General features: G+C 41.3%; 2 protein-coding genes across 2 annotated transcripts in view; one reads left to right on the plus strand and one right to left on the minus strand.

Moving 5' to 3' along the window:
* Positions 1 to 1,986: 1,986 nt before the first annotated feature.
* CRNKL1 (crooked neck pre-mRNA splicing factor 1) lies at positions 1,987 to 14,765 on the minus strand. Its single transcript, XM_037405411.1, has 14 exons — positions 14,611 to 14,765; positions 14,118 to 14,270; positions 12,480 to 12,571; positions 12,203 to 12,361; positions 11,661 to 11,827; positions 10,963 to 11,141; positions 10,118 to 10,288; positions 9,267 to 9,458; positions 8,452 to 8,511; positions 7,188 to 7,268; positions 4,492 to 4,731; positions 3,976 to 4,077; positions 3,162 to 3,410; positions 1,987 to 2,619 (listed from the first exon to the last, which is right to left on the minus strand). Exons 1-14 carry the CDS (start codon positions 14,656 to 14,658, stop codon positions 2,452 to 2,454), a joined length of 2,061 nt encoding a protein of 686 aa, XP_037261308.1. The 5' UTR covers positions 14,659 to 14,765; the 3' UTR covers positions 1,987 to 2,451.
* CFAP61 (cilia and flagella associated protein 61) overlaps positions 14,742 to 27,827 on the plus strand; it is a 116,070-nt gene continuing 102,984 nt past the window's right edge. The window contains 8 exon segments of the mRNA XM_037405413.1: positions 14,742 to 14,823; positions 16,976 to 17,126; positions 18,218 to 18,368; positions 20,988 to 21,064; positions 21,953 to 22,020; positions 22,201 to 22,206; positions 22,868 to 22,876; positions 23,072 to 23,198. Coding sequence (XP_037261310.1) covers positions 16,984 to 17,126; positions 18,218 to 18,368; positions 20,988 to 21,064; positions 21,953 to 22,020; positions 22,201 to 22,206; positions 22,868 to 22,876; positions 23,072 to 23,198 — 581 coding nt within the window. The 5' untranslated portion in view covers positions 14,742 to 14,823; positions 16,976 to 16,983.

Genomic DNA, 27,827 nt, shown 5'->3' on the forward strand with positions numbered 1-27,827 from the left:
TACATGCATTTATTTTTCTTCTGGCATGCAGCAATTCACAATTTTAAGGAAAAAATGGCTGCAGAAGAGATACCTCCTCAGCTGTTCCCATTAGACTGTAAATGTGCCTTGCAGGATGCTCTAAGAGGTGCAGAAGCTCCAGGACATGCAAGAACCCCATATTCTCTGGCCTCTGGGTAGATGAAGGCCAAGGCACAGGCACCCTTGCTGGGATTCACTGGAACTGTAACTGTGGACTCCCATTAAAAAAAAAAAAAAAAAAAAAAAAAAAGCAAACCCCAACAAACCCCACAAACAAAAAAAACCCACAAAATCCCCTCCCTGAACACCTGGGATGCTAGCAACATTAAAGCCCAGAAAGCACAGTAGCCATTATAAACTTAAACCAGCTAGATTTTTATCCTGTCCGTATGCTCCTCTCAGGTGCAATGATAAAACAGCACTGTGTTACCACGTGGGATTTTAGGAGAAAGGGTGCAAGTGTACAGCCACACCACAGCCACTGGTTGTACTACTGCTGTGAAAAAGCAGCCCATGCAACAGTTAAGCTTTAAAATAGAAGGTATAAACTTACGTAGCTGGCTTGAAAAATCCAAATGTCTATATTCTTAACTGGGAAGAACGATGGCTGGCAAGCGATCAAAGACAGTCCCTACCAGTAAAGCAGTTCTTTCTTAGTGGTCAGCCAGCTGAGTTAACAAGATGAGCAAAGGTGGGACAAAGCAGGGCGGGAAAATGGATGAGGCTGAGCAGAGCACTGCACAAACCAGGCTGCTCTGGGGTGCTCAGGACAGGCACCCATTCCCCTGGGTTTCCCAAGAAAAGAGCAGGCTACTTCACCCAGAATACTCTCTAGCCACTCCCCTGCTCACAGGTGTACCATCAGTGTAGGCTTCCTCTTGCTCTGAATTTGAGGTCCCCGACCACGTCCCCCCATGCCCGACCCTGCCAACGCAGCACACCTGCACCTTTGGCCATCAACTCCTGCTCTCTTGCCCCCAGCTCAGCAGCCCCTGCCCCCTTCCCAGGTGGATCCCATTACAGCCACCCCAGCAGGCTCTGGGGCCAAAGCCCAACTGCCCTCATTGGCACCAGCTGCAAGCAGGCTCTGACCTGCAGCCCCCTTCACCCCTCAAGTCCCCTCCCTCATGGGCAGGATCAAGGGGAAAAACCACCTGGCCTCTGACCACCCCCAGGGCCACCAAGTCCTGCCTGACCTTTCTGGCAATGCTCCAGCATGCCCCCTGCACGGTCACCCTTCCCCACACCAGGCAGAAGGGAGAAGCTCAAAAGCATCAGCCCAGGGAGGATGACATGGGTGATGGGAGAGGATGAAGGACTGAGGATCCGGTCTCTGAGCATGGGGCGCATGGGGAAGAAGCATTTCCAGCTGCAGCAGGCCTGGCCAGTGCAAGGGACAGCCCCAGGGCTGCCCAGCTGCTCTGACCACAGCTAGACAGTGGTAACTGCCCCATCTCTCCTCAACAGCAGCTTTGTTCAAGGCCCGACTCATAGCTCTGGTGGTTATTGTGGTACACTTGGTTTTGGGGGTTTTTTTGGGGGTTTTTTGTGTGTTTTTTTTTAAATCAGCGATGTTTGTGGTGGGTGAGGTCCCCAGCCACGAGGCAGCAATCCCTGCCTTCCCCACGGCAAGGGCAAGCTGCCCGACTTCCCCCAGACAGGGAAGAAAGGCAGAAAGGCTCCTTCGCACCGCAAGAACTCACGGATGAGAAAGCTTAGGCTCACGTTTTTTTCCTATGAAATATAAAAAACATTAAGAGCCTGCTTACAGTGCTTCTACTTTACTGCTCAATAGATTACATAATATGCTGCCAAGACATCCAAATGTTAAAACACAGACTCTGTGGTACTAATTTCTAACGATTTGTCTTCAAGGGGCCAGTTTCAGTATATGAAACTCTTATTATTGTCCCTCTTAAACAGTCTTCTGCAACGAAAACTTACTTGGATAGAAAGTTGAACAGGTTGCAGTCAAGAGGATTTATTGTTTTCTACTACCCTCATATTCAACACCTATTTTACAGAATTACTTGGGGTGGGGGGTAGAATCAATCAGGAAGGGTTAGACAGCTCTCTCATGAAAGAAAGCAGATTTACTGTCTTGGCATGTTAATATCTGTAAGTAGTACAGTGATATTTTGTAGGAGCTTTAGAACAATGGGCCTTGTACTAAAACCAAAGCTAACATCCAGTTCTTCCAGTTCTCAGATCATTGGTAATAGCTCCAGACTCCTGCACTTGCCCCATGACCTTTCCTTTCAATTTCTGGAAGCCAAAAGACTATTAAAGCAAATCAACTCCAACATGGTGCTCCCCCCCCACCCCCCAAAGTCTCAAGTCACTAATAGTAAAACCCTTCAAGTACATTTATTGATCACCAGTGAAAATACTGTACAATACCCAAGAAAAGGAGCAGGGAAAGGCAATGTACTAAGACTGACTTTCATCAATGTCTTTGTCTGGATCCACCTCTGCAGCTTCACTCTCTTGCTGCTGTTTCTTCCAGAGTTTAGCCATAGCAAGCAGTTTGAGATTAGGCTGATTGGCAGTATCTTCTGGGAAAATATAATCATAGTATTCCTCCCAGCCAGCATCAGACTAGGGAAAAAAAAATATGACAAAGCAAGTTCAATTTGCATGTTAACGTTAGCTATTAGAAGGTCCTTCTAATAAGTGTAACAGTGAGATAAAATTAACATCAGTGTTTGTTAGACCATCCATAGCAGCTGAAACCAGTAAGCTGAATGGGTGTGAGACAGAACTACTTCTGCTGTGCACAGTGGGCAGGCAGACTTGATGAACAGCTTGGCTATAGCTTCCCCAAACAAAGTTAAGAAACAAACGCTATCTGCACAGTACTGCCTACAGCTCTTTCGATTTGTCTACAGTAGGAGTTTAAGGCAAAGGCAGCTTGCGCATTTGGTACAAGTATTTCACTTTGAATCAGCTGTCCACCTGGCCTGCTGCAGAGCAAGGCGCTCAACAGCACATATTGCAGGCCGAGACTTTTTTTCAGTTACTGGAGTAAAACTGGTATGCAGCTACAGTATCCATCATAGCCAATTTTGTTTTGTGTACCAGACCCCAGCACCAAGCCACCAAAGATTCAAAGTGATTCCTTGCATAATTTTTCCTCTTACCCCATCTTCAGCCTGCAGTTTTCTCCTCTTCTTTATTTTTTCAGGCATAAGTTTATCTATCCTCTCTTTAGTGGTATCTGTTCCAAACTCCTCTTCAAAATTTCTCCAGGATTCCAGAAGCATGACTCTCTCCTCTTTCTCCTCACAGTTTCGCATTGCCTTGTTAGCCTCTTCATAAATCTGCCGGCATCTTGACAAACTCTCCTCCCTTCCTGCCGATAGCTCAAACTGTGCAAAGCTGATCCATACCTGTGGTAGAAGCAAATCAAAACCTAGCTGTAACCTCCATTCTGAAGTCTGATAGCTAAGCTATAGTTTAAAAAAACCCAAAGCAGCCAAAAAGGCAAACAGCAATGCAAGTCAAAAGTACGTTTTCATAAGCAGATACACATGTGAAACGGACTTGAATTTTGTAGGTAAGACTGGCCTCATTTTGGCAAGACAGAATACTCTTGTAAGCCATGCCAACAAAATTTCTTGCGGTTGTTTTGGGTCATGACAAATCCGGCTATGACAGCACCAAACTACACTGGAAAAATCACAACTATTTCTTCCTTGCAATGCTTCTGCAACCAAAATTCCAAAGCTACTCAGCAGGAAGAGGGCTGCTTGGGAAAGCCTTCATTCACGTAAGATATGCCTGTTATGAGCAATTCAGAAATTTCTTTCCCCTTTCCATGGCACAGGCATGGGACTGAACTGAACTGACTAAACTGCTGAGCTGAAAAAGCCACACAATCAAAGCAGTCAAGGGTTTCCAGCCACCATGGACCAGGTTCAAGACCAATTCTATGTTCTGGGTAGCCACACATACCTTTACATGCTGTGTCCGCTGAAGTAATCTGCGGTAAAGATTTCTTGTTTTCTCATACTCCTCTTGCTCAATTTCAAAGTCAATGTAGGATTTCCAAAGAACCTACAAAAGAGAAGTCTCTCATGATGTTTGCAGCACACTGAGATAATGGAGGTGGGGTGAGTGGGGTGGGGCGTGAGTGGGGGAAAGAAGAGCATGGCTAAATGTGAAAGTTCTCTGAAAAAAGTGAGTATTTATTGGCTGAACAAGGGTTAGGATTACGACTAAGCAATATCAGATCTTGTGCACATAATCCATTTAGCTCACTCCTGTAAGCATGTTTCGTCCTCCATGTTTTACCATGAGTTTTACAGTCCTGCATACTCTAAGAAGCAGATGCTAAATCAATGAGACCCAGGCTAAGTCACCACAGTAAAGCAGTTCTGCTCAAACTGGTAGATTATTTACATTTTAATTAGCCACAATGTGTAATAAATAGCTTAGAATTGTGCCCACTAAGTTCATTTACCCCCTTACCTCTGGCATGTCTAGCCGGGGCTGACCAATAGCCAACTCATAGATTGCACGGGCTCTATCAATATCACCAAGAATGGTCTCTAGTTCAGCAAATTTAATCCACGATGTGCAGTTTTCCGGTGCAAACTCCAGGAATTTTTCATACAGCTTTCGGCAACGATCAAATTCTCGCAATTGTAACTCCAATTCAATATAACCTTTAAACAGTTTGTTTTTTGGACATTTGCCTATGGATGTCCCCTGTAAAGGAAAACAAACAAACAAACCAACCCCCAAAACCACATAACGATTTTGCAACGGAAAAAACCCCAAAATTAACACTATTTTCTAAACGTCTGTTTAGTCTCCAGTATTTGAAATAAAATTCAGTTTTGAGCAGAGTCTGTTTTTTAAGACTCTGGTCACAGCCAGTATGAAAACCAACCATTGAACCATTGAAAACCAATGTTTGCAAAATGAGTGTGCATCCATAAACATCAACAAAAACTCCCAAAGCAGAAAACCTTCTAACTTGTTACACTTGTACATAACATGGATTCCCCACAAAGTATTAGTTGAAACTCACCCTGGCTCATCGAATGCAATCAAAATTTGCTGAAGAAAGCACAGTACCAGTCTGTACCAGTCTTTCAGGGAAACAGTTCCCAAGTATCTTAGAAAACAAATTGTATCAAGAGAAACTGTCTCCTGGACCACCACTGCTATTAATCATCGCATAGAGAATTGTCCACGGTCCCTGCCTGCTGACTTATGGTAATGAATAGACTGACAATAATGTTTTAAAAAGATATTTCCTTTTTGATATGCTTCAGTATCTGAAGAAAACTGTCCATCCTCAGACACAGTGCCAAGCTGTGGGAGAGCAGTTTCTGATTCTTAATTTGGAAATCTTTTAAAGCAAGGGTTAAGAGTGGGCATATCTGAAACAGGTATATATCGAGCTTTACTCTTTGAGTCACTTCTGTAGAAAAGTATTATTTATTAAGCACTACAGCCTCTGTTCCCCCAATCTAATGCTAGTTAAATAATTTGAGATCAAATTTCCTTACTACAATTCTCCTGCACAACCTTCCTACACATTGATTATCTTGGTACTTATTAAAAATGGAGAAAACCACAACTTGGGAATATCAATTTGGTCACCATTATGGCCTCCAGCTCTACAAATGCCTCTTCTATTTCAAAATATGCTCACTTCCTCCCCACCTGCCCCCGTTACTATTTTCTTAAGCAGCACAGACTCCAGCCGACCCCCTGCCTCCACCTCCCAGCATCTCCTCGGACCCAGGGAACATAAAGAACCCACACACCATCTGCAGCCAGTGAAAATAAGGCAGAGCAAGGTGCTGTCTCCATGCTGATGAGAGCTTCAGCATCAGAAGCCAGACCTTCTCTTCTGCATGGTGACAGCATGGGACCCTCACCTCAGGACAGGAGCAAAGCTTCTTCCCAGAGAGGTGGTTCAAAGTCAACTCATTACAAAAGAAAGAAAGAAACTGCTTGCCAAATCTGGGTCCAGTCCAAAAAAGTATTACGGCTGCAGCAGCAAAATCTGATTTCCAAAACAAGAAAGAGGTGTCCTACTAAAGAGTCTGTCAAAAAAATTAACAAGAGGGACAAAGACCACAAAGAGAGAAGCCTAAAAGAAACTGAGGAAACTTTGTATTTCTAGACAGGCCAAAGCACCCTTTTCCCAGAATCTACTGTAACATTTATGCCTTAAAAAAAAGGCAGCCAGAAGTAGGGTGCTGACCGGTGACCATGGCGATGTTAAGCAATGGTATCTTAGCCAAGCTAGACCAGCAGCAAGCTTCAGGGCAGATGGTTGTCTTCCCCTGCAGGAGGAAGTAAGTCTCAGAGTGGACTTAACCCCTCTGCTTCACTTTTTTCTGGTCACAGGCAGGAGTTTGGCTCAAGAGACAAAGCTTTGCTAGCACACTGGGGGAGACTTGGCCCAGCATTGGCTACAGACAGGCCAGCCACGTTAATGCTCTCATCACTGCTGGGCCACAAGCTTGGTGGAAACCCCATCGGTTTCCTCTGTAAAGTCAAACAATCTCAACTGTTACCAACACTAGATTCCTCTCAAAATTTCTAATGCTATCACTGAGGTTATCAGACTATATGAACTGAAAGAAAGGTTTTAATTTCAAAAGGTTTTGCTGCCAAAACGTACTCCATTGTTCTCTGACATGCTGACATTTGCATAGTGAATTTGTGCAGAAGCTCTTGAGCTCACCCAATGTCTCCATGATTACTTCTACGAGCAACCTGGGAGTAGGGACTCAAACACTCTACTCGGCAGGTCTTAGTTTCCAAGTCAAAAACTCCTATTTATTCAAAATTCTTTTTTAAAATGCTATTGTTAGTGCAAGTATCACTTAAAAAAATCAGCAGCAGTTAAAAATTTCCAAGTGCGCTAAGCTGATTTGGGTACTCTCGCATTCAGATGTGTGTTTTGTCAGCTGAAATGAGAAAGCTGCATTCATTTCTGCCCATGGCTAATTCATCATATCGAGCTCTGCTTCTTTTTAAATCATACATGACAGTAAATACTGGTCCCTGTAGAATTCTTGGATGCTTTATTTAAGTGGATTAAAACAGCAATTTATAAAGGACAATTTAACATCTTTTAATAGCGTTCCCTTGTTAACTATTAGCTAGTAAAGTCAATTATGGAATTAACAAAATCTTACCAAAGCTCTTCTGGCAAGTGGAAGATTTTTCTGGCGTATTTCAAACTGTGCATACAGCAACCATATTTTGGCAAATGTAAACTGAAAGAAAAAGAACAGCGTGATGCTTAGGCTGGAATCCTAGTAAATAATACTGTACAGGTTCCTTAAAAAAATAATCACTCCATACATATGATATAGAAATCCAATGTCTAAACAAGATGTTACTGCTACTGCAGTCAATTGCATTTGATCTCAGTGTTCTCCTGCTGAAAAGTTGAGAGTTCATATCCCAAAACAACCTCTCTAGAACAGGACAATATATTGCACCACAGATGAAAGCAAAAATGGCCAGGACAGAAGTCTTCTCAAACAACAACAATGGCTCCTTAGCCAATCAAGTGACTGGTAAAATATCAGCTATCACTTAATCAAGTGTCAGCTAATAAACTCTTAATAAACTACAGATTAATCCTAATCTACACAGTTGATACTCAGATGACATGATTAATGACACACTAGAAAAGTAAGTACGTGAATTAAGATTTCTTGACATTCCATGGCAAAGTCAATTGTTTTTAAGGGTTTGGCCACACAGATATTTTAGTTAAAGCTCACTGGGAAAAATATACCCCACAAAACCAAGAAAATCAGTCTTGGGAAGACAGACTGTAACAGGGAATACACACCTGAGAGACAGTTTATCAAATGCACCTCCCTTAGCTGGGGCCATGCAGACAATTGGAGACAGTAGCTACAGAAGCAGCTAACCCCATATAAAATAGAGTAGTAAGTATTCCACAGAGGCTACAAGCAACTAGGCTCAGAGCAGCTGTAAAAGTACTCAATCTGAGGAAGAAAATACATAAGTAAAGAATAGATAAGAGCTCTTCCTTGCTGCTTAGTAGTACTGGACTATCCTCCAGCTACGTGTTATTTCAGCTTCTCAGAGCATACTTAGTAATTTGAGAATACTTGGGGAAACCGATGCACCACATTTGTATGAGGAAATCCGACATCAGCGTGTGGCCTGCTATTTCCCACTGATGATACAAATTACAGCCACCTAACACCTTAGCTTGAGAAAAAAAAAAATCTAGCAATTTTGGAAGATGGACATTATGAGAAACTGGAAGTTTAAAGTCCTGAGCAGAGTCTTCATGAATGTGCTAGTAGCCGCTTGGAGATACTTACACACCTGAACTTTGGGGGAAAAGAAAACTAAAGGATCTTATCTCAAGAATTTTAATCCAAGACTCAATACATACTTCTGGAGGAGCCATACCTTCTTGTGGGGAATGAGCTCGACACATGCCTGATACACCTGTCTGGTTCGCTCTGCATCCTGTAAGAACAGGCATATAAATACTTTGCTCACTGCTAAGATTACACTGCATTTTGCACTGTGCAATTATTGCAAAACTGTCCAGCAGTATTTTTAAGTCAAGTTGTTTAGAATCATATATACTTGAGATATAAATGTACTTATCTACTTAGTGTGCACAATTCAAAGATGGTTAAGATCTGAGAATTGGTAAGTCATCTTTTCAGAACAATATTCAACAGCAAGACTTAAGATAATTAAACCAGGAGTGTCCCCATTTTGGGGGAAAAAGTCTTTTTTTTTTTTACATTTAAGAGACACTGACTAGGTATACTGCAAGACAATTTTATGAAATAAAGAGCAGCTCTAACGTTACATGACTGATAACACAAGAAATACTTACACAGCCTCAAAGGGCCACTATAGCAAGGATCTGACTGCTTTGCAAAAGAACTTCACAAACAGCTGTTAAATACAAAACTATTTCATGAGTTCAGGTAACAGCCTGGAACAGGTAATTCAGATGGGGCTGGCAAGACCTACTGCTTTTGTTATCTGTGTGCTTCTGTATCAATTGGGGTGAAACTGAAACATTTTTTCCCCTATGCATGGGAGGAAAAAATGAAGGGGGGAAGAAAAATCCTGTAGCTAGTTACTTGAAACAAGTAAGACATAGTATTTTTAGTTCTCCATTTTCTTATTAAAATATCTGTAGCTATTTAATATAAGGAAAATACTTGGGAGGGAAAGAAAAAAGATGAGTTCTTACTACTTGCCTTTGCCTCCAGCTCTTCATATAATGCATAGTTAATCCATAGATAGATGTATCTTTTCCAGTGTCTTTTCTCTTGAATTGGGGGAACATTGGCAATGGCTCTTTCATACACTTCTCTGACAGTCTCAGCATCTGCGTCACTTTCAACTAACCTCAGGTAGTCAAACCATGCATCATAATTATGTGGATTTGCCTTCCAGAAAGATAAAAGCAGGGAAAGAAACTTCAGTAACTACAAATAACAGACCATGTTCCTTTACTTACAGGTTTTATTCAGAATTTCTCCTTAAAATAGATCATCAGAATATTAATGGAAACTGACAGTCTCAAGTATGCTTAAGCTAGAGCTTTTGGGTTAAAGCGCATTTATTTATTTTTAATTTACCTACAAACGTTCTTTAAGTGAAGGCAAACTGAACTGTGAGAAGGGAAGAGGAAATCATGAAATATGCAGTATGTGGTGAATAGTATATTGGTGTACTCTCACAAAGGTATTTACACACAGGTGAGGTGTCCTGTAACGGTTACTGAATAACAGAAGTGAAGTACATTACAAGTTAAACTGCTTTATCCCCCAAGATGACTGTGAAGGGTATCGAGCTATGAGTTAAATGAAAAACTTTGGCTCCACAATCTACATCAGAATGCAGAAACAAAAAGCAGTGAGTGCAAGTATCGTTCTCTCTCCCATGGATGAAATTCTGCCCCCAAGAAGAACAGCATTCTCTTGGTATTTTCTTGGGTTATCAACGGTAACATAAAACTCATCATCCTCGATAATCCTGAGACACTCATATACTTCAAGCAGTAGCTGGATGTACGATGAGCCCAGAAGATATTTGTAATGCATACCTTCACTTCCTCTTCATACTGGAATCTCCTCTTGCTGACAATGATGTCTTCAATTCCCCTTCTGTCTCCGAACTTCTTCTCAAAGATGGTGTAATTCTTGAAGAGATTTTGGGCCTCCTGTTTTGGAATTCTATCCAAGGCATACTTGTAGATCACCCTTACTCTTTCAAACTGAAAATATTAAATACCATTTGAGTAATATTTACAAAGTAGCTCCTGTCCTCCCCCATAATTTCTCCACAAGCTTTTGACAATATTCAATATAACACAGAATCATAGAACATCTCAACTGAAATGATTGTTTTAGGACAGGACTGACACAGATCTCCCTCAAGAGCCAAGCGGGGGCAGGGGAGGGGTAGGCAGGAATTCTGTAAATACCAAACCCCACCATCTTATTCATTTACAGGTTTGCAATATTTAAAATGTTTTTAAGAGCCCATGGTTTTGGGTTCACAGAACATCTTCAATCTCTTAGTGGCCTAGGCACTTTAAAAGAGACTGTCTGGGAAAAACACAACTAATTCTGATTTTCTTTCATGCAGGCCTACATCATCTCAAACTTACAAATCTTGAGGATATGTAACTGATCTGATGACGCTATTCTCAGGCTTGGCAGATTTGGTGCATACCTTTCTTAGAACATACTTCCTTGATGTCACAAAAGCCAAATAGAAGCTAAGTAAAAAACTGTCTCCTTAACTCAGACTACAATAACAGTATCTCACAAGGTGCAGAAAAACATAAGTACTGCAGTGAGTATTAACTGGCTTTGAGTTTGACACTCAAGAAAATCTTGTGGGGGCGGTTAGTATTAGTCTGATGTATTATCAAGATGGTCTTACTTCTTTCTGGTTCTCCTCAAATTTTGCGAAAGCCACATACAAGTGTTCATCCATATGTTCTTCTCCAAAGAACTCCACTGCCCTCTCATATACTTTCCTTGCGTGAGCAAAATAACTGTGCTTCTCTTCAAAGCGAGCATACTTGATCCAGTTCTTAACATCAGGATGAACAATAACAAGTAGAGCTACGTTAAAGAAACAGTGGTATTTGAACTGGAGCCTTCAAATTACATTCTTCCCAGTGATTACAGGGTCATGGACTACACGAAACAACTCCCAAGGACAGCACATGCAAAAAATGCCACTGCAAAGACGACACAAAACAGCTCTAAGCATGAAAAGGCTTTGTGCCTTACTGAGAACTTAAAAATTAAGAAGGGATAAAAATCAGGCAACAGTCAGGGAGAAGTTTAAGGAGGAGAAATGTGAAACAAATGACAACTTCAAAAAAGCTCGAAGCATGAGCACTGTTAAATACACACTGCTGTGGCAGGATGAACATTCACTTAATTGAATTTGGAGGCATACACTAAACATGCTTTTAATACCTACTGCTGGCTCTCACCACAGTGGCTTACTCCCCACACACCACAATAAAAAGGAGCACAGGGACACAGCTGGAGGTAGAACAGATAAGAAAGATATGAAAAATGTAGGCTTAAACTTTGTCAGGTGTCACAATGCACTAAAAAGGATATATCTCTCATAAATGGTACGTGCCCTGTCCACCTCTTTGTATCTCAGCTCGAAATTAATGTAGGAATGCCAAGCTTGCTCTTCCGGTTGCCACTCCATCCAACGTTCAAACACCTGACGTGATCCAGCAACATTCCCCAACATTTCTTCCATGTAAGTATACTTATACCTTAGAAAACAAGATCAAGTTTTTACAATCACATAGTAAACACATAAATTACGAGGATTTTTTGAGTGCTTAATAAAAGCATTACTGAGATTTCTTCACCTATTCCCCACCTGACCCGAGATGCCTATAGATACCATTATGATTGACAGCATGCAGGCACACAAACACCCTTCTCTCCCAAAACCCTTCCCACTTGAAAAGTACAAAACCTTTCCAAAACATAAACCTTCCTTCTTCCTTCCCCACCCCCGCCCCCCCGACTAGACTGAAGACTTGGAGAAACAGAAAACAATGCATTTTTGCTTGATACCAAAATGTAAAAATTATCTGTAGTCTTTGGGGCCAGAAGCAATGCTTCATCCTCTGCAAACGTACCAGAACTGGTTCACCCTGGGGAGAGTGGTAATGGCTCGATCCCAGATATTTCGTGCATGATTAATCTGGCGGTTCTTCATTTCCATTTCTGCATATTTCAGCCAGAGTGTGACATTTCTGTAGTCTACGTCTAAAGCACGCTCGTAAATGGAACGGGCTCTGTAAATCAAAGAGAAGTAAATTGCTTATATAAATGTGCCTCCAAGACTTTGATGGTGTTTGTCAACATGTGTCTTAGAAGACTTATAAGTGCCGTCTGCAGATGCGTCATAATTACCTCTGTATTTCTTTTAGGCTTTCCTCCCATTGTGCGTACTTTATCCAGTTACTGATAACAGTCCTGTTTTTTCTTATGTTATCTTCGAAAGTCTGAGGAGAAAATTATCTTGTAAGTAGGAAATTCCTTTGTGCAAACCAATCTTGTTAAACATGGCTTATAGAATATTATTATTTTTATTGGAATGAATTCCAAATGTCTTACCCCCATGCAGATGTAGTAACAAATCATACTCAATAGAACACTTTCTAAAAATAGTGTAACAGAGAAGCTAGGAGTATAGATCATACAGAACAGGACTAAACTGAAATTCCTGCAACCTGTACCTGAAATACTGATGGAGTAATAACTGACAGCACTAAAATACTACTTTTTAAAAAATCTCCTGCTTGATGTTTCAATAACAACATTATTTGGACAGAGGAAATCCAGTCATTGCAGAAAACATTGCATATACTTGGATGCACCTGCACAAGTTCATTCACTTTGACTTGTATGTATCATTGCTCTAAACTCTTCTTTAAAGCAAGATGCCTTATTCATACTCCCTGGATCAAATGTGCTAGACAAATTTTGCTGCTCAGTGCAATTGTGAGGGCATCTTCAGTCTTGTGTCGGGCTATTGTCAGGATCAATGCTACTGGTATTTAACACGTGGCTAAACATGGCTTAACACAGTTAACGTGGTGGCTCCTTACTGCCATTCATACGAGAGATGAAAAAAAGATAACATCAAACATTGTTTTTGCAGTGCTGCGGTGCTGATCATCTGACTCCAGTTGCTCTGCACGTGCCCAAGTGAGGTACGCCAGCATCCAGCACAGTAAGGCCCGAAGTCTTCATGAGGAGTGCTAGCCACTACGGTAAGGAGGGAAATGAACACCCACTCAGGGCTGGTACAGGGATGCTGTGGTGTGCTACAACAGTTGCTAGTTCTGAACATATGCATATATGCCTCAGGGAATGATAGCCCTAGTCTATGCTGTCTGTATCTAAACGCTGCCAGCGCTCGGCAATTTTAAGTCCCCTGTTAGGGATATGTTTGCTTTGTTGATCCAGAACAGCAATTATCACAGGAAAATATGGAACAAAACCATAGAAAAGTTTACATAAGCAAAGCAATTCTTTCAAATAAAGAAGAAAAAACTATACTCAATATCTCACATGTCAGATGGTCAAGTTTCAAGACAATCACCCTAATGATTAGCGTAAAAAGTTGTGTTCTTATGCCATAATCATACAGAACAGAAATATCACTTGCAAACATACTGTGGTTTTTTCAACAGTTGAGGTGGAAAAACCAGCATCATTACTGTAAATCCTGCTAATGTTCTGTGACGCTGGCTGGCCAGATATTAGCGGTGATGAAACCACATATAAACCATATACATGATTCTGAATGTACTGAACATGGTCACATGTGAGATGTCGCGTACTACCAGATTTTATGTTAAACACCACATTCAACTTACAGTTTTTGCACTAAAGTAGCATTGTCTATGAAAATGTTAGGGTTTTCTAAGAACTGCTATTCGTCTGAAAACCCACAAGTAATATAGATTACATCTTCTTTCAAAGACAATAAAACTGTCACAGTTTATACAAGCATCAAGATTATGGTTGGGCTTTTTCCTTTACCTTCCTTTTCCGGAGTTTATAGTCATTTAGCTCTTCAACATCTGTGATCTTCTGTTGTGGGGGCGGGGGAAGAAGTTCGAGTTCTCTCTCTTTTGCTTCTCTTAAAAGCTGTTCTGCTGTGATCTGCACTTCTGCAGGGGCTTTATTTTTCACCTGTAAAGTAAGGGGGCTTGGCTCACATGTTCTACTGCAAAACTCACACACACACCCCCTCCGCCGCGGCTCCCGCCATGATTCACTGACACCGGGGGCTCCCCACGTTCACTATTTACCGAAGAGGGACCCGGAGCGCCCCGAGACCGACGGGCTCCTTACGGCCAGCGCTGGCCCGGACCCCGCGGCTCCAGCCCGGGCCCGGGGGGAGGCGAACCCGCGGCCTCCCCGGCGGCGGAGGCCCTCAGGCCGCGCGCTCTGCCTGCTCCCCGGGGGCCGCGGGGCGCCCACCGCCCCGGGCCACCCCCAAGCCGCGTGCCCGCCGCCTCCTCCCGAGCACCTTCGCCACTTTGGGGATCCGCTGCTTGCCGGCCGCCGTAGACGCCATCTTGCCGTCTGTCCCCACGAGCCCCGCCCGTCACCCCTGACCCCACGCAGCGCCGGCGCGCATCGTTGCTGGAGTAACGGCGGCGCGTCCCGACGCCGGCAAGGAGGCGGCGGGCGGAGCTGGGGCCGGCCGGGCTGGCAGCGCCTGGCCGCTCCGCGCTAGCGGGTGAGTGGCGTGCGGCCGCGGCCCCCGCGCCCCCGAAGCGGTCCCCGCGCCCACTGGCCACGCCCCCTGGGGCTCGGCGGGCTCCGGCTGCCTGCGGGGGCGCGGGCGCCCCGGGCCGGGGGGGTTAGTGCGCGTGCCGCGGGCTTCTGAGAGGGGCGGACGGCGCCGGTGAGGGTCGAACGCCCCGGCCAGGCGAGGGGGAGGGCGCTCCGGCCAGGCGAGGGGGGCGCTCCGGCCAGGCGAGGCGAGGCGAGGGGGCCCCGCCCGGCCGCGCTCCGCTGCGGTGCTGCGCGGGCGGGTTCCCGCCGGCCGCTGAGGGGAGCCCGGCCCCGCGGCCGGCTGCGGCCGGGTCGGGAAGGCAGAGCGCGCGGGTTGCGCTGGGAGGCAGCGGGCACGCGGCGTGCCCCGGCCCGGAGCGCGAGCGGTTCTCGACCCGCGCGTTTTGCCGCTGCCCCGCTGCGGGGCGCAGGCGCGTTCCCTTGGGGAAAGGGTGCGTTTGCAACGTGCGGTGCTGCTGGCTGAGCGCCTAGGGCCTTTAGGGAGAGCTGGTGCAGAAGAGGTGTTATTTTTTCAAGTTAAACAATTGACTGTCGAAAGGTAGCATTCTGTTTTCTTCAGCTGAAGAAATCCCAGTGCTAGACTTAAGCTCATTAATGACCTTTTAAGATTCCTGCTTGTTTTGATACATGGAGTTGACACTAGTAAAAACCAACTATTTCAGTAGTCTCACAGTTTGCAGTTCCATAGTGAGACATCTAAGTGAATTGTGCAGCCGTTTTCTTTACACTTTTTAAGAATCCCCTGACATTTAGCCCAGGGTATAGTTGCCTTCTGCTCCACGATGAAGCAATATGTTCATCTTGCAAATTGATATGCTTGATAAGTTGCTTATGTAAGCTTGTATCGCTTTTTTCCTTGTAGATGTTATTGTTGTATGCAGTAATAAGTACACTGTAGCCTAGCTGGTTCTTTCTGCTTAACCGCAATTCTGTTCACTAACTGCACATGTTAAAATGTGCAGAGAACATTTTGCCTCAGGTTGGTTCTGGGATTTTTTTGTGAATGTATGTAGGCATGGCTGAGACTTGTCCTGTCACTTATAATGACGTCTTAATCATGTGCGAAAGATGTAGCTGTACACATGACTTTGTATGTAAAAGGTATAAAATTTCCAGGTTTCCTTTGTTATCCCATTTTAGTTGGCATCTGTGCAGCTTAATAATTGGGCATCACATCTGGGTTTGGAGCCAGTGTTAGAAATGGCTGTTGTGTTTGGTAGATCGGTAAAAGTGTTCTGCTAGTCTAGGTATGTTGGTTATTTAGATTTTTTTTTTGAGTTAGTAATGCTGTATTTTGCACAAGTATATTTAAGAAATTGCAGAAAATTTTTGTGTTTGGTCTATTTGTTTTACATGCCTAATTCTTGACTGTAGCATGACAGGCTACAACATTTTTGAGTAGCAGCACAGCTGAAAGATAATGAACTGTTAGTTGAAAGTCACAGGTGGTGTGAGCCCCTGTATGTTCTGAAACTGCTAGGTGTGTCAATAAATCACTTGGACCTAGCAAATTTTGTGAACGTGGAACCCAAAAATGTTTTTATTCTGGGCAGGAGAACTATACAACTTTCAGTTCCTTCTGAAATTTAAGTATAGCTTTGACTTAAAAAGAAATCTGAGGAACTGTTTTGGACAAAATACACTTTACTCACCTGAAATTGATGTTTACTTTTGCCAGGACATTCTTATCCTGATTGTTTGCAGCTGATCCTTCCAACCCTGTAGACATATGGCTATTAAATTTGAAATTATTAATGATGGGCACTGTTCTTGATCAATAGTATGCAAACACCTGTAAATGAATAAATGTAAAAGAAATTTTTATCCTATTAAAAACATTTATTTGCAGTGTAGCATGTGGAATACATACAATAGGGATGATTGCCTGCTCTATTTCTACATGTGCACTGTTTGTGTGCTGTATGTATATGCAGGCAGTGCGTATTTATGTAGAGGTCTACAGGAAATAGGCACTTAAATCCATCTAAATTGCACTTAATAGTTTTTATAAAAATCCATTTCAAGTAACTACATTGAACAGTGGATTGCAGTGGGAGCCACCAGAACAGCAACGTTTTTCTTTCTGGTTGCAGTTTGTAAGATGACTACAGTAACTTCTTCAAGAGGAAATACAGAAGTGGTCAGTGCCAGAAGAACAGAATCACGTGATATTTCAGATATTGTCAGCCTCTTCAGCCATTTTACAGAAGTAGTTTTTGGAAGGATTGATGTCACGTACCTCTTGTAAGTAACAGTGTTTTAGGAACATTATATTGCCTTTCTTGCAGGAAATGTCAAGAAATTTACATTTAAAATGGCAGAAAACATTATGAGCCTTTACATGGTGTGGTATAATGACTTTGTTCACAAAAAGGGAAAGAAAATTTGCTTCCATCTCTTCTCTGCGTCACACATGCATGACTGCAAGCTTGGAGCACTGCTGTCAGCATGGTGGACAAGATTTGATTATACTAGCTTTCTTTTTATAAAAGTTTGGAAGATACACTGTTGAATAATACCTGATGAAACCATCAGATTCCAATGTTTGCTCCATCTAACAGAATCCTTTTACCTGTTGGAGAGTGATAGAAGTAGAGGAGCAGGGACTAGGGTTTTGAATTGCTGTGTGGCCGTGACCATTCTGTTTTCTTTTCCTGTGTATTTCTAAAACTTTTCTGTCTCTTCCCGTTTCCTCTTAATGAAAGGATTTTTTTGCCTCTTGATTCTACCTTGTGAGACAGCCTCTCTCTGCCATAAAATATGTTTCAATGCACCTCTTCTTTTCATGCCCCCAAGATTCCTAATATTCTCCATGTTTTGGCATCTGTATCCTTGCTGCTTGCATGACAATGTCCTTAGTGGATGTGGGTGGTTGTAGAAGGCTTCTGTTACTGTATCTTCATCTCTGGATACAGTGATGAAGATAGGAAGGTTCATCTTTCTGTGCAGTGATGAACAGCAGAGACAGTCTCTGTGAAATGCTTATGGGTCATTTAGTTTTCCGCTTAATGGCAAAGGTTTTGGATATCAGGTGTTTGGGGGGAAAAATAGATGTATGACTGAACATACAAAGAAGAGGGAGCATTTGTGCCTTGCATTCATAGTAATGGAGGGTTTGAAAGATTATGTGAATTGTTTTAATATCAGAATACATGAAAGTATTTGGCATTGAAGCAGTAATGTCAAGTTAGGATGCGGATAATGAAGTTTTATTGAGGCCCAATCCCGGGTTTTGAATGTGGTTAATTTTGCTATTCTAACAGCCTGAATTAACAGTCAGACACTTTTCTATATGTAGTTTCTTGAACTTCTGCAAAAATGAATTGTTCTTACAGAGAAAAAGCAAATCTTGCTTTGACACTCTGCACTGAGAAGAATGAGGTTATAGCCCACGCAGTCTTTCTGGACTATCCAAATTGGAATATCACTGATCAGTCTGACTGGGAATCATTCTTACATGAAAACTACGCTAACAATAGATGTACTGTAAGTAAACTGTGTGATGATTTTTTTTTTTAGTTGGTTGTTCATTTAAGACTCAGGTATTAAAAAAATGCATAGGCATCTAACATCTATTTTAGGTAGATTTGAGGCAGTCAGGCAGAAGGTGATAATCAGATCCCTTACTAAATCCCCAGGTGCTCAGAAGTTCACAATTATCTGTGCTTTTGCCACTACAGTAACTGAAAGTAACTGTAAGGAAGTTGGGGAATGCAACTCCTTGCTTTGCCAGGCGCATGCAGAACATGTCTGATGCATTGTACTAGCATTGAGAGCAGTGCACATCATAGCTGTCACTAATACTTTTCACTCAAAAACCTGTCCAGCTCTGCTGTTGTCTAACAGGACATTTACCTGAGGTAGAGTCCTTGCTCTAAGGTGCTTCTCACAGTAAGGGAACTGGAATCCTCATTTCTAACCTTTTGGAACAAAGTTTTGCTATTTTATAGAACTGAACGCAAATTTAATTGTTTCAGAGAAAGTATAAGGGACAGGGAGTGTACCCCTGCTTGAGGGATGGTGACTTAACACTCGGTGAAGAACTGTGCTGCCATGAACGTCTTGCTTCTGGAGTAAGCTTGTTGGGTGCTGGTACAGAGATTGCTGCGCTCCATTCTGTCGTAGTGGCGGTTTTCATACAGGCTCCTTGGTCAAGAATTACTCGGAGTCACGGACTAGAAATAGGATATTGAAAATTTAGGATTCAAATGCTGCCTATCACCAAGTCCAGCTACAAACTTGATCCTGTGATTGTTGAGAAAAGATCAAAAATGTTTACCATAAGCACTCAAAAGGTAGGCAGCGCATGCCTTAACTTCAGGACTGCCAACATCTTATTTCTAGACAGTTTGTTCGTCAGTTTTCCAATGTTGTTCCGGGAGACATTAAGCAATGGCTTACAGAAAAACTGACAAATACATCAATTGTATATTTGAAAATGCTTTGTGCTGTTAAAAGAAACAAAATTGTTACAGCCAAAGGGAGTACAGAAAAAACCATATAATTGTCTTGTAATCTGTTTGTCACTTGAACAATACTTTGTACAGGCATATTGCAGGCGCAACCACTTCATTCACTGTGCAGCTGCTCCTGTTGGGTTCTGCTGTGCTGTCAGTTCCGCAAGCTCTTCTGCTTGACAGTATCTATTGCAGCAAAGCTGCAGCTGACTTCAGAGTGCAGGGGTGTACAAAGAGAAAAGACCAAAAAAAAGAGCTTGAGCATGTTAGGAATTATTACTCATAAAGAGGAATGAAAGGTACTTTGGAACATTGACAAGGAGCAGAAGAACTCTTCTTTTTCTAGAATGTAGGTTTTCTAAAATACATATAGAAGAATCAGAACATATTTTACACTTCTGCACTGAAAAAACAACTGAACCTATTCTAACTAGACGATATCATTGGTTAACTGCAGGTTAAAGCCGTGCAGATGTGCTTTACAAAATTGTGATCTTCTGAAACTAGAATCTCTTAAAAAATCTAGTTTGAGAGGTCTTTTTCCTAGAGCACAGAAATTATAAGATAGCTTAAAGGTCTAAATTAGGAATTGACTTTACGCAGAATTAATTAGTGAAGATGCTTTGCAAGATTGCCTGGTTGCCATCACTATTAAACTGTTACAGACCAGATCATGCCTCCAGGGCATCCTCTTCAACCTCATGAACAAAACTTTTTTTTTTTTCCTTTCCTTTTTTTTCTTTTGCATTTAAATAAACAAAAAAGTCTCATTTTTAGAAATGGCTTTTGATGTTTATTCATTACAATAACCTGTTGTCTTTGTGCTGGTCCATATACTACAACCTCTATTAAAATCATTCTTAATCTAAAGTTTCTGAAATTTATTGGTGACTCTAGCCATGACATTTTAGTTGAATACTAAACTATTCAGAAGACTTCAAGTTTTCCAATTTAAAATATTTTTAGGTGGAAATATTTCATATATAGGTAGACCTTCATTGACTCAGCCCTTGAAATGAATATGTAAGGGAAAACTGCTGAATTAATAACACTTCCCATTCCAGCACAAGGGTTTTTCCTTTGCAAGTATTTGTCAGGTTAACTGGAGGCATATAGGATAAACATGTCTTTTAGTCTGCCCTATTTCTGTCTGGATATTTAAATGTGTCTAATGATGTAATCTTAAGGCTGTCACTTTTCTTACTACTTTTAAGGAAAAAGCATTTTAGGAATATGAGAAGTATGTGAGGTTTTGGTCTTTTTAAACCTAGAAATAATGTCTTTATCAGTCAAATGTTAAATCGAATGTTGTTAAGATTTAGTTGTTTAATTAATGTGTTTAAATTAAAATGTTGTTCATCTGGAATTAATACTGTTAAATATTAAATGATGTGTATATATACTGTAGTCAAACGATAGTAAGCTTGAGTGTAAATCAAAACTGCTACAGAAGCACAAATCGTGATATAAAAAAAGTCCTTTAATAACATACCTTGCCACACATGCTTTGAAGTTACTTATATGTGAAGTTACTCATTCTGAGTGCAGTTCATATATATTGGAAATAAATGTGGATATTAATACTTGGGTTGACTTAATAAGTATTAGCTGCATGGTGTTTAGATTTTTCATCCCTCTTTTTTTTTAGCCTTTGAACACATTGTTCATGCATCTTTTTGTGGCAAAAGAAGAATATGCAGCTGGATGTTCCCAAGAAATTTTTAGGTGAGTTTGTGTAACTTTGTGAAGCATGTACACTCTCCTACCATCATTTAGAGAGGCTGTGGAATTTAAAAATGCCTTAAGGTGATCAGTGGATCAAAATTAAGTATCTCTCTAAACAGTCTAGGAAGGTAATAAAACATAACCTGGTATTGATCAAATGTGCCCTGTTGGCTTTGAAAGTTCTTACAGTTCCAAGTATGCTTCCCAGAGTTAAGGTTGGGCTGTATCTTTGCTGTAATTTCCCACAGAAACAGTACTGCAGTTGCAAGGCAGGTTGATATTTCTTTTTCCTACATTTCCACTTGTAAAAATCAAAGTGCACGACAGAGCAGGAAACTTAGAAAACTGTTTTTCTGGAATATACTTGTTCCTGGGTAATCTATTGATAGTTCATTAGCTACAGATTATATGATATATGCAAACTTTACAGTACAAATAGCACAAAATATTACTGCGTTAGCTCAGTACTCAAATATAACCGTTGCTCAGGTTGTTTGGTATAGCTCAGTCTGCTTATATAAACAGTGAATTGTACTTGGTGCTGTTGCTGTTGAATTTACGGTTACTTTCTGATGTCAAGTCAGCTCAGCCAGATGCCAGGTCAGAGATCTGGCATCTTTAATATTTCACCACTGGGGAGCTGATATAAAAAGGAGGATGACTGAAATCTAGGGATTAGGAAATTGAGAGAAATAAGGCAGAAAAAAAAGTTTTAAAAAAATGCCCATTTGAATTTCATATGATCTTATTTGTCATGTTTTCATTTTTGAGCCATGTGGGCTCATAAAGGACACTGGAGGTAAAAAACGTATATTGAAAGATGAGCTATTGTATCTTCTTGATGGGTGTAATGATGTAAGACTGAATAGCGTTATGTTATTTGACCAGGAGAGCTTTTATCACAGTACCAGAACTGCAGTTTATACTTGTCTTCATACCAGCTGATGAGAATTTAGGTAAGAATTTAGTAATATTTTATTCTTAAAATAATGAGAACAATCTCAAGTCTCATTAATATGCACTGTGGTTGTGGGTTGGTTTTTTTTGTTTAAATATTGAGAACAGTTATGATTTTCTAAAACATGCAGACACCACAATCTTAAAGCATCCTCTAATGGGTATACGCTGTAAAAGAGGCTTCTGTGGTTACATGTTTGCTCCAGCAGTCCATTAAGCAGTCTATCCATTTCCTGCAGTATTTAATTTTTGCCAGAAACAGATAGGACTTCAAATAGGAGTAAAGATCTCAGAAATACATTCCTACAAGTTTTGTGAAGATTTCTGGCTGAATAGAGTCAAGAGATTGAAATCAGGTACTTTCTGTTATTTAGCCAAGTGAATACAAGAAGAGGTGCTGGAGACACGGAAGGAAACCTTTTACAGCAGAGGTACAAAGATGGAGAATGCATATCTTAATGAGAGAACAGCATCTGACTTGGAATTTCAGTCCTGAATCCAGACTAATAAACCAAGAACCTACTTAATGACTGATTGGTTTTTTTCTTACACACACACCCCCCCCTGCTTGGAGCTTTCCTTGAAGTGAATTGGAACATTTTCTGATATGCCGATTTCTAGACATCTTAGTGCCAAGTCATGATAAAAAACTCTGTAGTGCTGTGTCAACTACAGGAAAGAGTACCTGACTAAAGGCTTTTGTCAAACCTAGCCTGCTAACAAATGTCAGCTTTCCTTCAACATAACAAGTCCTGACAAAGAAATTCTCCAGTGACATATAGTATTGTTTATATGACCAGTATTTCTATAGGGATTTGCTCCTACCAGTTTCTGATTGCTTTGAAGCTTATTCAGGTTTAGGACACTTTTTTTGTATATTTATACTACTGTCATTTCAGCTTCATTGCTTAACTTAAATAACTTAGAGCATTATGCCACCTGTGGTTTAAGTTCAAAAATCCCATTTTCCTCAAACAATTTTGCTGATAATTTAAAAGCTTACATAATGAAGTTTGTTTGTAGCTCCTATCAGATTTTTGTCTTTCACAGAGCCAGACATGGGAAATGTCTTTGAAAAGATGATGACCACTCCAGGTTCAGTAGTGGATGCAAACTTTACCTTGCTTGTGTGCCCCAGACATCGGTATCACCCACAGCTGTATGTTCGCAAAGCAAGGTAATGCAGTTTCTCCCTCCTGTGAGCAGATGTGGCTGGGTTAATTTGGAGAATTTTCTTTTTTGGTTTACAGCATCAGTATCTTAGTTAAACTGCTGTGATTTTCCTTGACAGCCTAATTAAGTAGTTCTAGGATTATGCTGTTTCTGTTCTACTTCATCATAAAATCAATTGTATTATTTGCAAAGGTAGTTTGCCATCTAGAAAGAACATATTTTTTGTCAGTGATGTTTATTCTGTGAATATGCTGGCAGAATTGCATCACTGTTTCAGTTAGTGCATGTGGTTTCCAGATCTCTTGGAGCACCCTCCAACTTACTTTTAATTTTCTCTTGTTATGTCATATTCTGACAAGTTGAACAAAGTCTGAATAGGAAGGCCAGTTATCTAAAACAATTAAACAAGAGCAGAGAATCCCTAGTTCCAGTAGTCCTTCAGACACGGAGAGTAATCCTCTTTTGTCTTATGTAGTCTTTTCTGAATAAGCACATCATATGCTCACTCCCGTTGTGTTTCAGGGGAGCAGGCTGCCTTGGTGTTGCTGAGAGAGCTTATGAAGATAACAGGGTAATGCTTTTTTCCATCCATCTTGCTGTCTGTTTCAATGGACACAGTTTGGAGCAGAGACTCTGATACGCTCATGCAACGTGCCTTTAACACAGCCTTGCTCTTTTTTGGGGATTCAAGTCCTAAATATCATTAGACTGGATTATTTCTTTTTGTTCCAATCTGCTCAGCTTCCTGTGGTGTACGCCATGCAGAAACTCAAGTTTCTTTAGCAGCCTTGCTTATTGATGTCTACCTGTACGTTGACTATTACTACTCTTGTTCTCTCCTGCCATTTGAATTCTGCCGCCTGTGCCAAATCACAGCTTTCTGTGCTTGTGCCAGCATTGTGTACAGTAAATAAGAAATGCAGAGTTTCTGACACAAAGGGCCTTATGTTTTTCTGTGTAGGTTCCTGACTATAGATCCTGGCATTGCTGTGTAGAGGCTTCCCTTTAGTGTGGTTGAAATATAACTAGTATCTATTGCCTTTTGGTTCACTTGTTTTCACTCATTTTCATAGTGGGAAGAGTTACTGTAGGGTAATATTTTGGGAAGTAATAATTTGTTGTGGTTTAATCCTGGCCAGCAACTATGCCCACGCAGCTGTGCACTCCCTCCCCGCAGTGGGATGGGGGAGAGAATTGGAAGACTAAAAGAAAACTCATGGGTTGAGATAAAGACAGTTTAATAGGTAAAGCAAAAGCTGTGCATGCAAGCGAAGCAAAACAAGGAATTCATTCACCACATGCCATGGGCAGGCAGGTGCTCGGCCATCCCCAGGAAAGCAGGGCTCCGTCATGTGTAACGGTAACTTGGGAAGACAACTGCCATCACTAACAACGTCACCCCCCTTCCTTCTTCCTTCAGCTTTATATGTCAAGCATGATGTCATATGGTATGGAATATCCCTCAGGTCAGATGGGGTCAGCTGTCCCAGTAGTGTCCCCTCCCAAGTCCTTGTGCCTGCCAGCCTGCTGTTGGTGGGTTGGTGTGAGAGGCAAAAAAGCCTTAATGCTGTGTAAGCAGCGCTCAGCAGTAAGTAAAACATCTCTGTGTTACCAACACTGTTTCCAGCACAAATCCAAGATATAGCCCTTGACCAGCTACTAGGAAGAAAATTAACTGTCCCATCCAAAACCAGAACATAACTTTATTTGATCCTGATTAATTCTGGAGTTTTTTTCTTTTTTTTTCTTTTTTTTTTTCTCTAAATATAAGTATCGCTGTGTGGTTATGTAGTGGGATTATGACTACATTAGCATTTCTGGTCCTTGTAGTGGAAACTGAAGTTTAGGGACAAACGCATCCCTAGGACACTATATCATATGATATCGATGTGTGTGGGGGGGTCCATATTGACCAGTGCTAGCAGATGGTAATTCCATATTACGCATATCACTCCGCCTGGTAAATCCACACCTGTTTGCTTATGGGTTAATTCATGTTGACATCTTAGACTGGATTCCGAGAGAAGCCTGTCTGAGAAATGTTTTACACATACTGAATTTTACCAAATAGGCCTGAAACAAACCTGCGGGTTGCGTGCTTTATCCTATAGTTTTAGTCAATGTCCGCAATATCCTGTTGCTTGACTTTTGAGCATTTTAAGCCAAAGGACTGAGGCCTGACCTTGACCACGTCACACCATCCTGCTATTGGTCTGGATATTTCAATATATTACAAAATTATTTGCATGATAACTTGATGTACAATTTTTAGGCTTTTTATGAGTATTTCCCTTCAGTCTATCAGTAAGTGAATGGACCTTAATACTGAGAAGTTATCAGTAGGTGAATTAATTCCTGAGGATTTAAAGTTTCTCCATATGTCTTGGTTCCAACTATTATGTTTGTCTTTTATTTAATTTGAATTGTATTCTTTCTTTTGATGGCCACTGGATATTATCAATAGAAACATTTTTGACATGACTGGAAACGTCACGTAGGCCACAGCAGCAGTCCACATAAGAGATACCATCTTGCCTGGGATTTCTGTACTATGTTATGAATAATAAAAATTATTTACTTTAGGGGTTTTGTTAATAGAAAACTAACCAGGAAACTGTTTTTTCTCTTAAATTACATAGTATCTGGTGATATAAAAGTCATACTTTAATATTGTCTATCAGTAGATTCTGTGAGTAAGGTAAAGTCTGTTTGCAGTAGATGCTTTGCCTTTCCTTTTCCTCTGTATTCACCTTTGTACTTCACTGGCATCCATAGTAACGTTCAGCAGAGCCCTGTAGAGACTTATCTATGAAAGTTGTCCCCAGCCACCTGCCTAGCAACATGTTCTGGGTCAATGATAGGAGATTAGGGTAATCTCTGTTCCCTTGTCCCTTGCCTATGGCAGAGGTGTGGGGGGAAGGAGCTGTAAACTGATACTCTGCTTGACCATTAATTTTTAAGTTATTTTCCATCTGACCTTTATAACATGAAAGAAATCTGTAGTGTGCCAGAATACAGCCCACTAAGCTTTTATATTTAAGTTTCTTGCCGATCTCTCATTTAGATCTTGCCTTTTCTTGGTTTTGTACCATATACATAAGGGCTCACAAGTTTGCAGCTCTGTGAAATGCCTTTATTGCGCTTGTTTTCACAGTGTAGGAATTTTGTAGTATTTTTATGTTAAAGCTATTGTGTTTGGGGTTTTTTTTTGGTTTTGGTATTTTTTAAAAGGCTATGGAGCTGGTGGAAGATACTAAAAATAGGGAAAAAAAATAGCTCTTTTCCTACAGTTTCTAGCATGCAGGGAGATGAATGGGCTTATGTGGAGCCTTATTGACTGTGATGATGTTAGTCTCCACATACCACAAGCTGGCAAAATTGCCATCTGCATCTTGATGTGTGGCCTTGTGTCTTGTGTTTTACAGAGCAGGGAGCAATTGGCAAAACATTCGGTTTAGAAGTGGTGTGTATATTATCTACTGCAGCGAAACAACAGGTTTCAGTTAGAGTACAGTCTCATTCCTTTACTCCTAAATTGGTTTGTTTGAAGTTTTATAACATATTGTCAGATTTGTTGTACTAGTGAATCGTGTTGAAGTAGTGAAGTTCTAATACTAGAAAGCCTTACTGCAGCTTTTCCCTTGAGATACTGCCTGTGAAGAAGAGGAAGACTACTATTTTGCTTTGAGATACAAAGAATGTGAATGATTATAAATTTTTTCAGGGTTTCATTGTTCTTGGAGCTTCATTTTGGTTGCATCTTTTGAGTTAATTCTACAGAGAAGTAACAGATGGTGTGTTACATTTTCTGTACCTTTTCCTTTTGGAAATAATTTATTACAGTGAAGATTCTTACTTAACAGTGAAAAAGAATGAAGTAGTGTGGGGCTTGGAAATTTGTCACCCGTTTTCAGTGTTGAGTAGGCACTGATAATATTCCTCTCTACTGGTTTCTCAAGGTGGCTTTCTTAAAAAAAGTATGAAAGAATCTGGTGACTGCCCTTCAGAGAAAGTATTAAATGATTTAAAACTCTTGGCAGATAGGCTAGTACTGTGAGGTGGGACGCTCCAAATGTCACAAGCAAAGGATTTCTTCACCCTACTAAAAGGGAGGTTAGTAAGGTGTGTGCAGCCGCCCTGTCTCCAGGCTGCGCTGAGCAGCGGGAGCAGCAGGGGTAAGAAGGGAGCACTCAGACAGATGACGGGAGAATAAAAAAAGCAGAAACAATGTCAAAATAGAAGGGGTCACTGGCCCCTAGTAGAAAGGTAATCTTACACAGAGGGTCACCGGTGTGTAGGAGCAGCAATAACCATCTCGGTACCACCTAAATTATCCTTCAGTTTTACGCTAGAGTCAGTCAGTACTTAGAAACTCAGACCATGTCTGATAAAATTGGAAATAAGATTTTTGGCCCAGTTATATTAACTTTAAGGCTTCCTCCGAATCCAGAAACACGTCAAGAGTGGAAATGAGACTCAGTTGGCTTTGTCTGAGCTGCTGCACATGCAGCACTGAGGGTTCCACAGGGTGGGTTACAAGCATTTACGTACCAGCACATGCGAACTGGAGCAATAGGAGCCTGAAGCAAAACTTTTCCTGAACCCTTGGGAGATGCCTTTCTACAGCACGTAC

This window comes from Falco rusticolus, chromosome 12 (assembly GCF_015220075.1).
Source record: "Falco rusticolus isolate bFalRus1 chromosome 12, bFalRus1.pri, whole genome shotgun sequence".
In the NCBI taxonomy this organism is placed as follows: domain Eukaryota; kingdom Metazoa; phylum Chordata; class Aves; order Falconiformes; family Falconidae; genus Falco; species Falco rusticolus.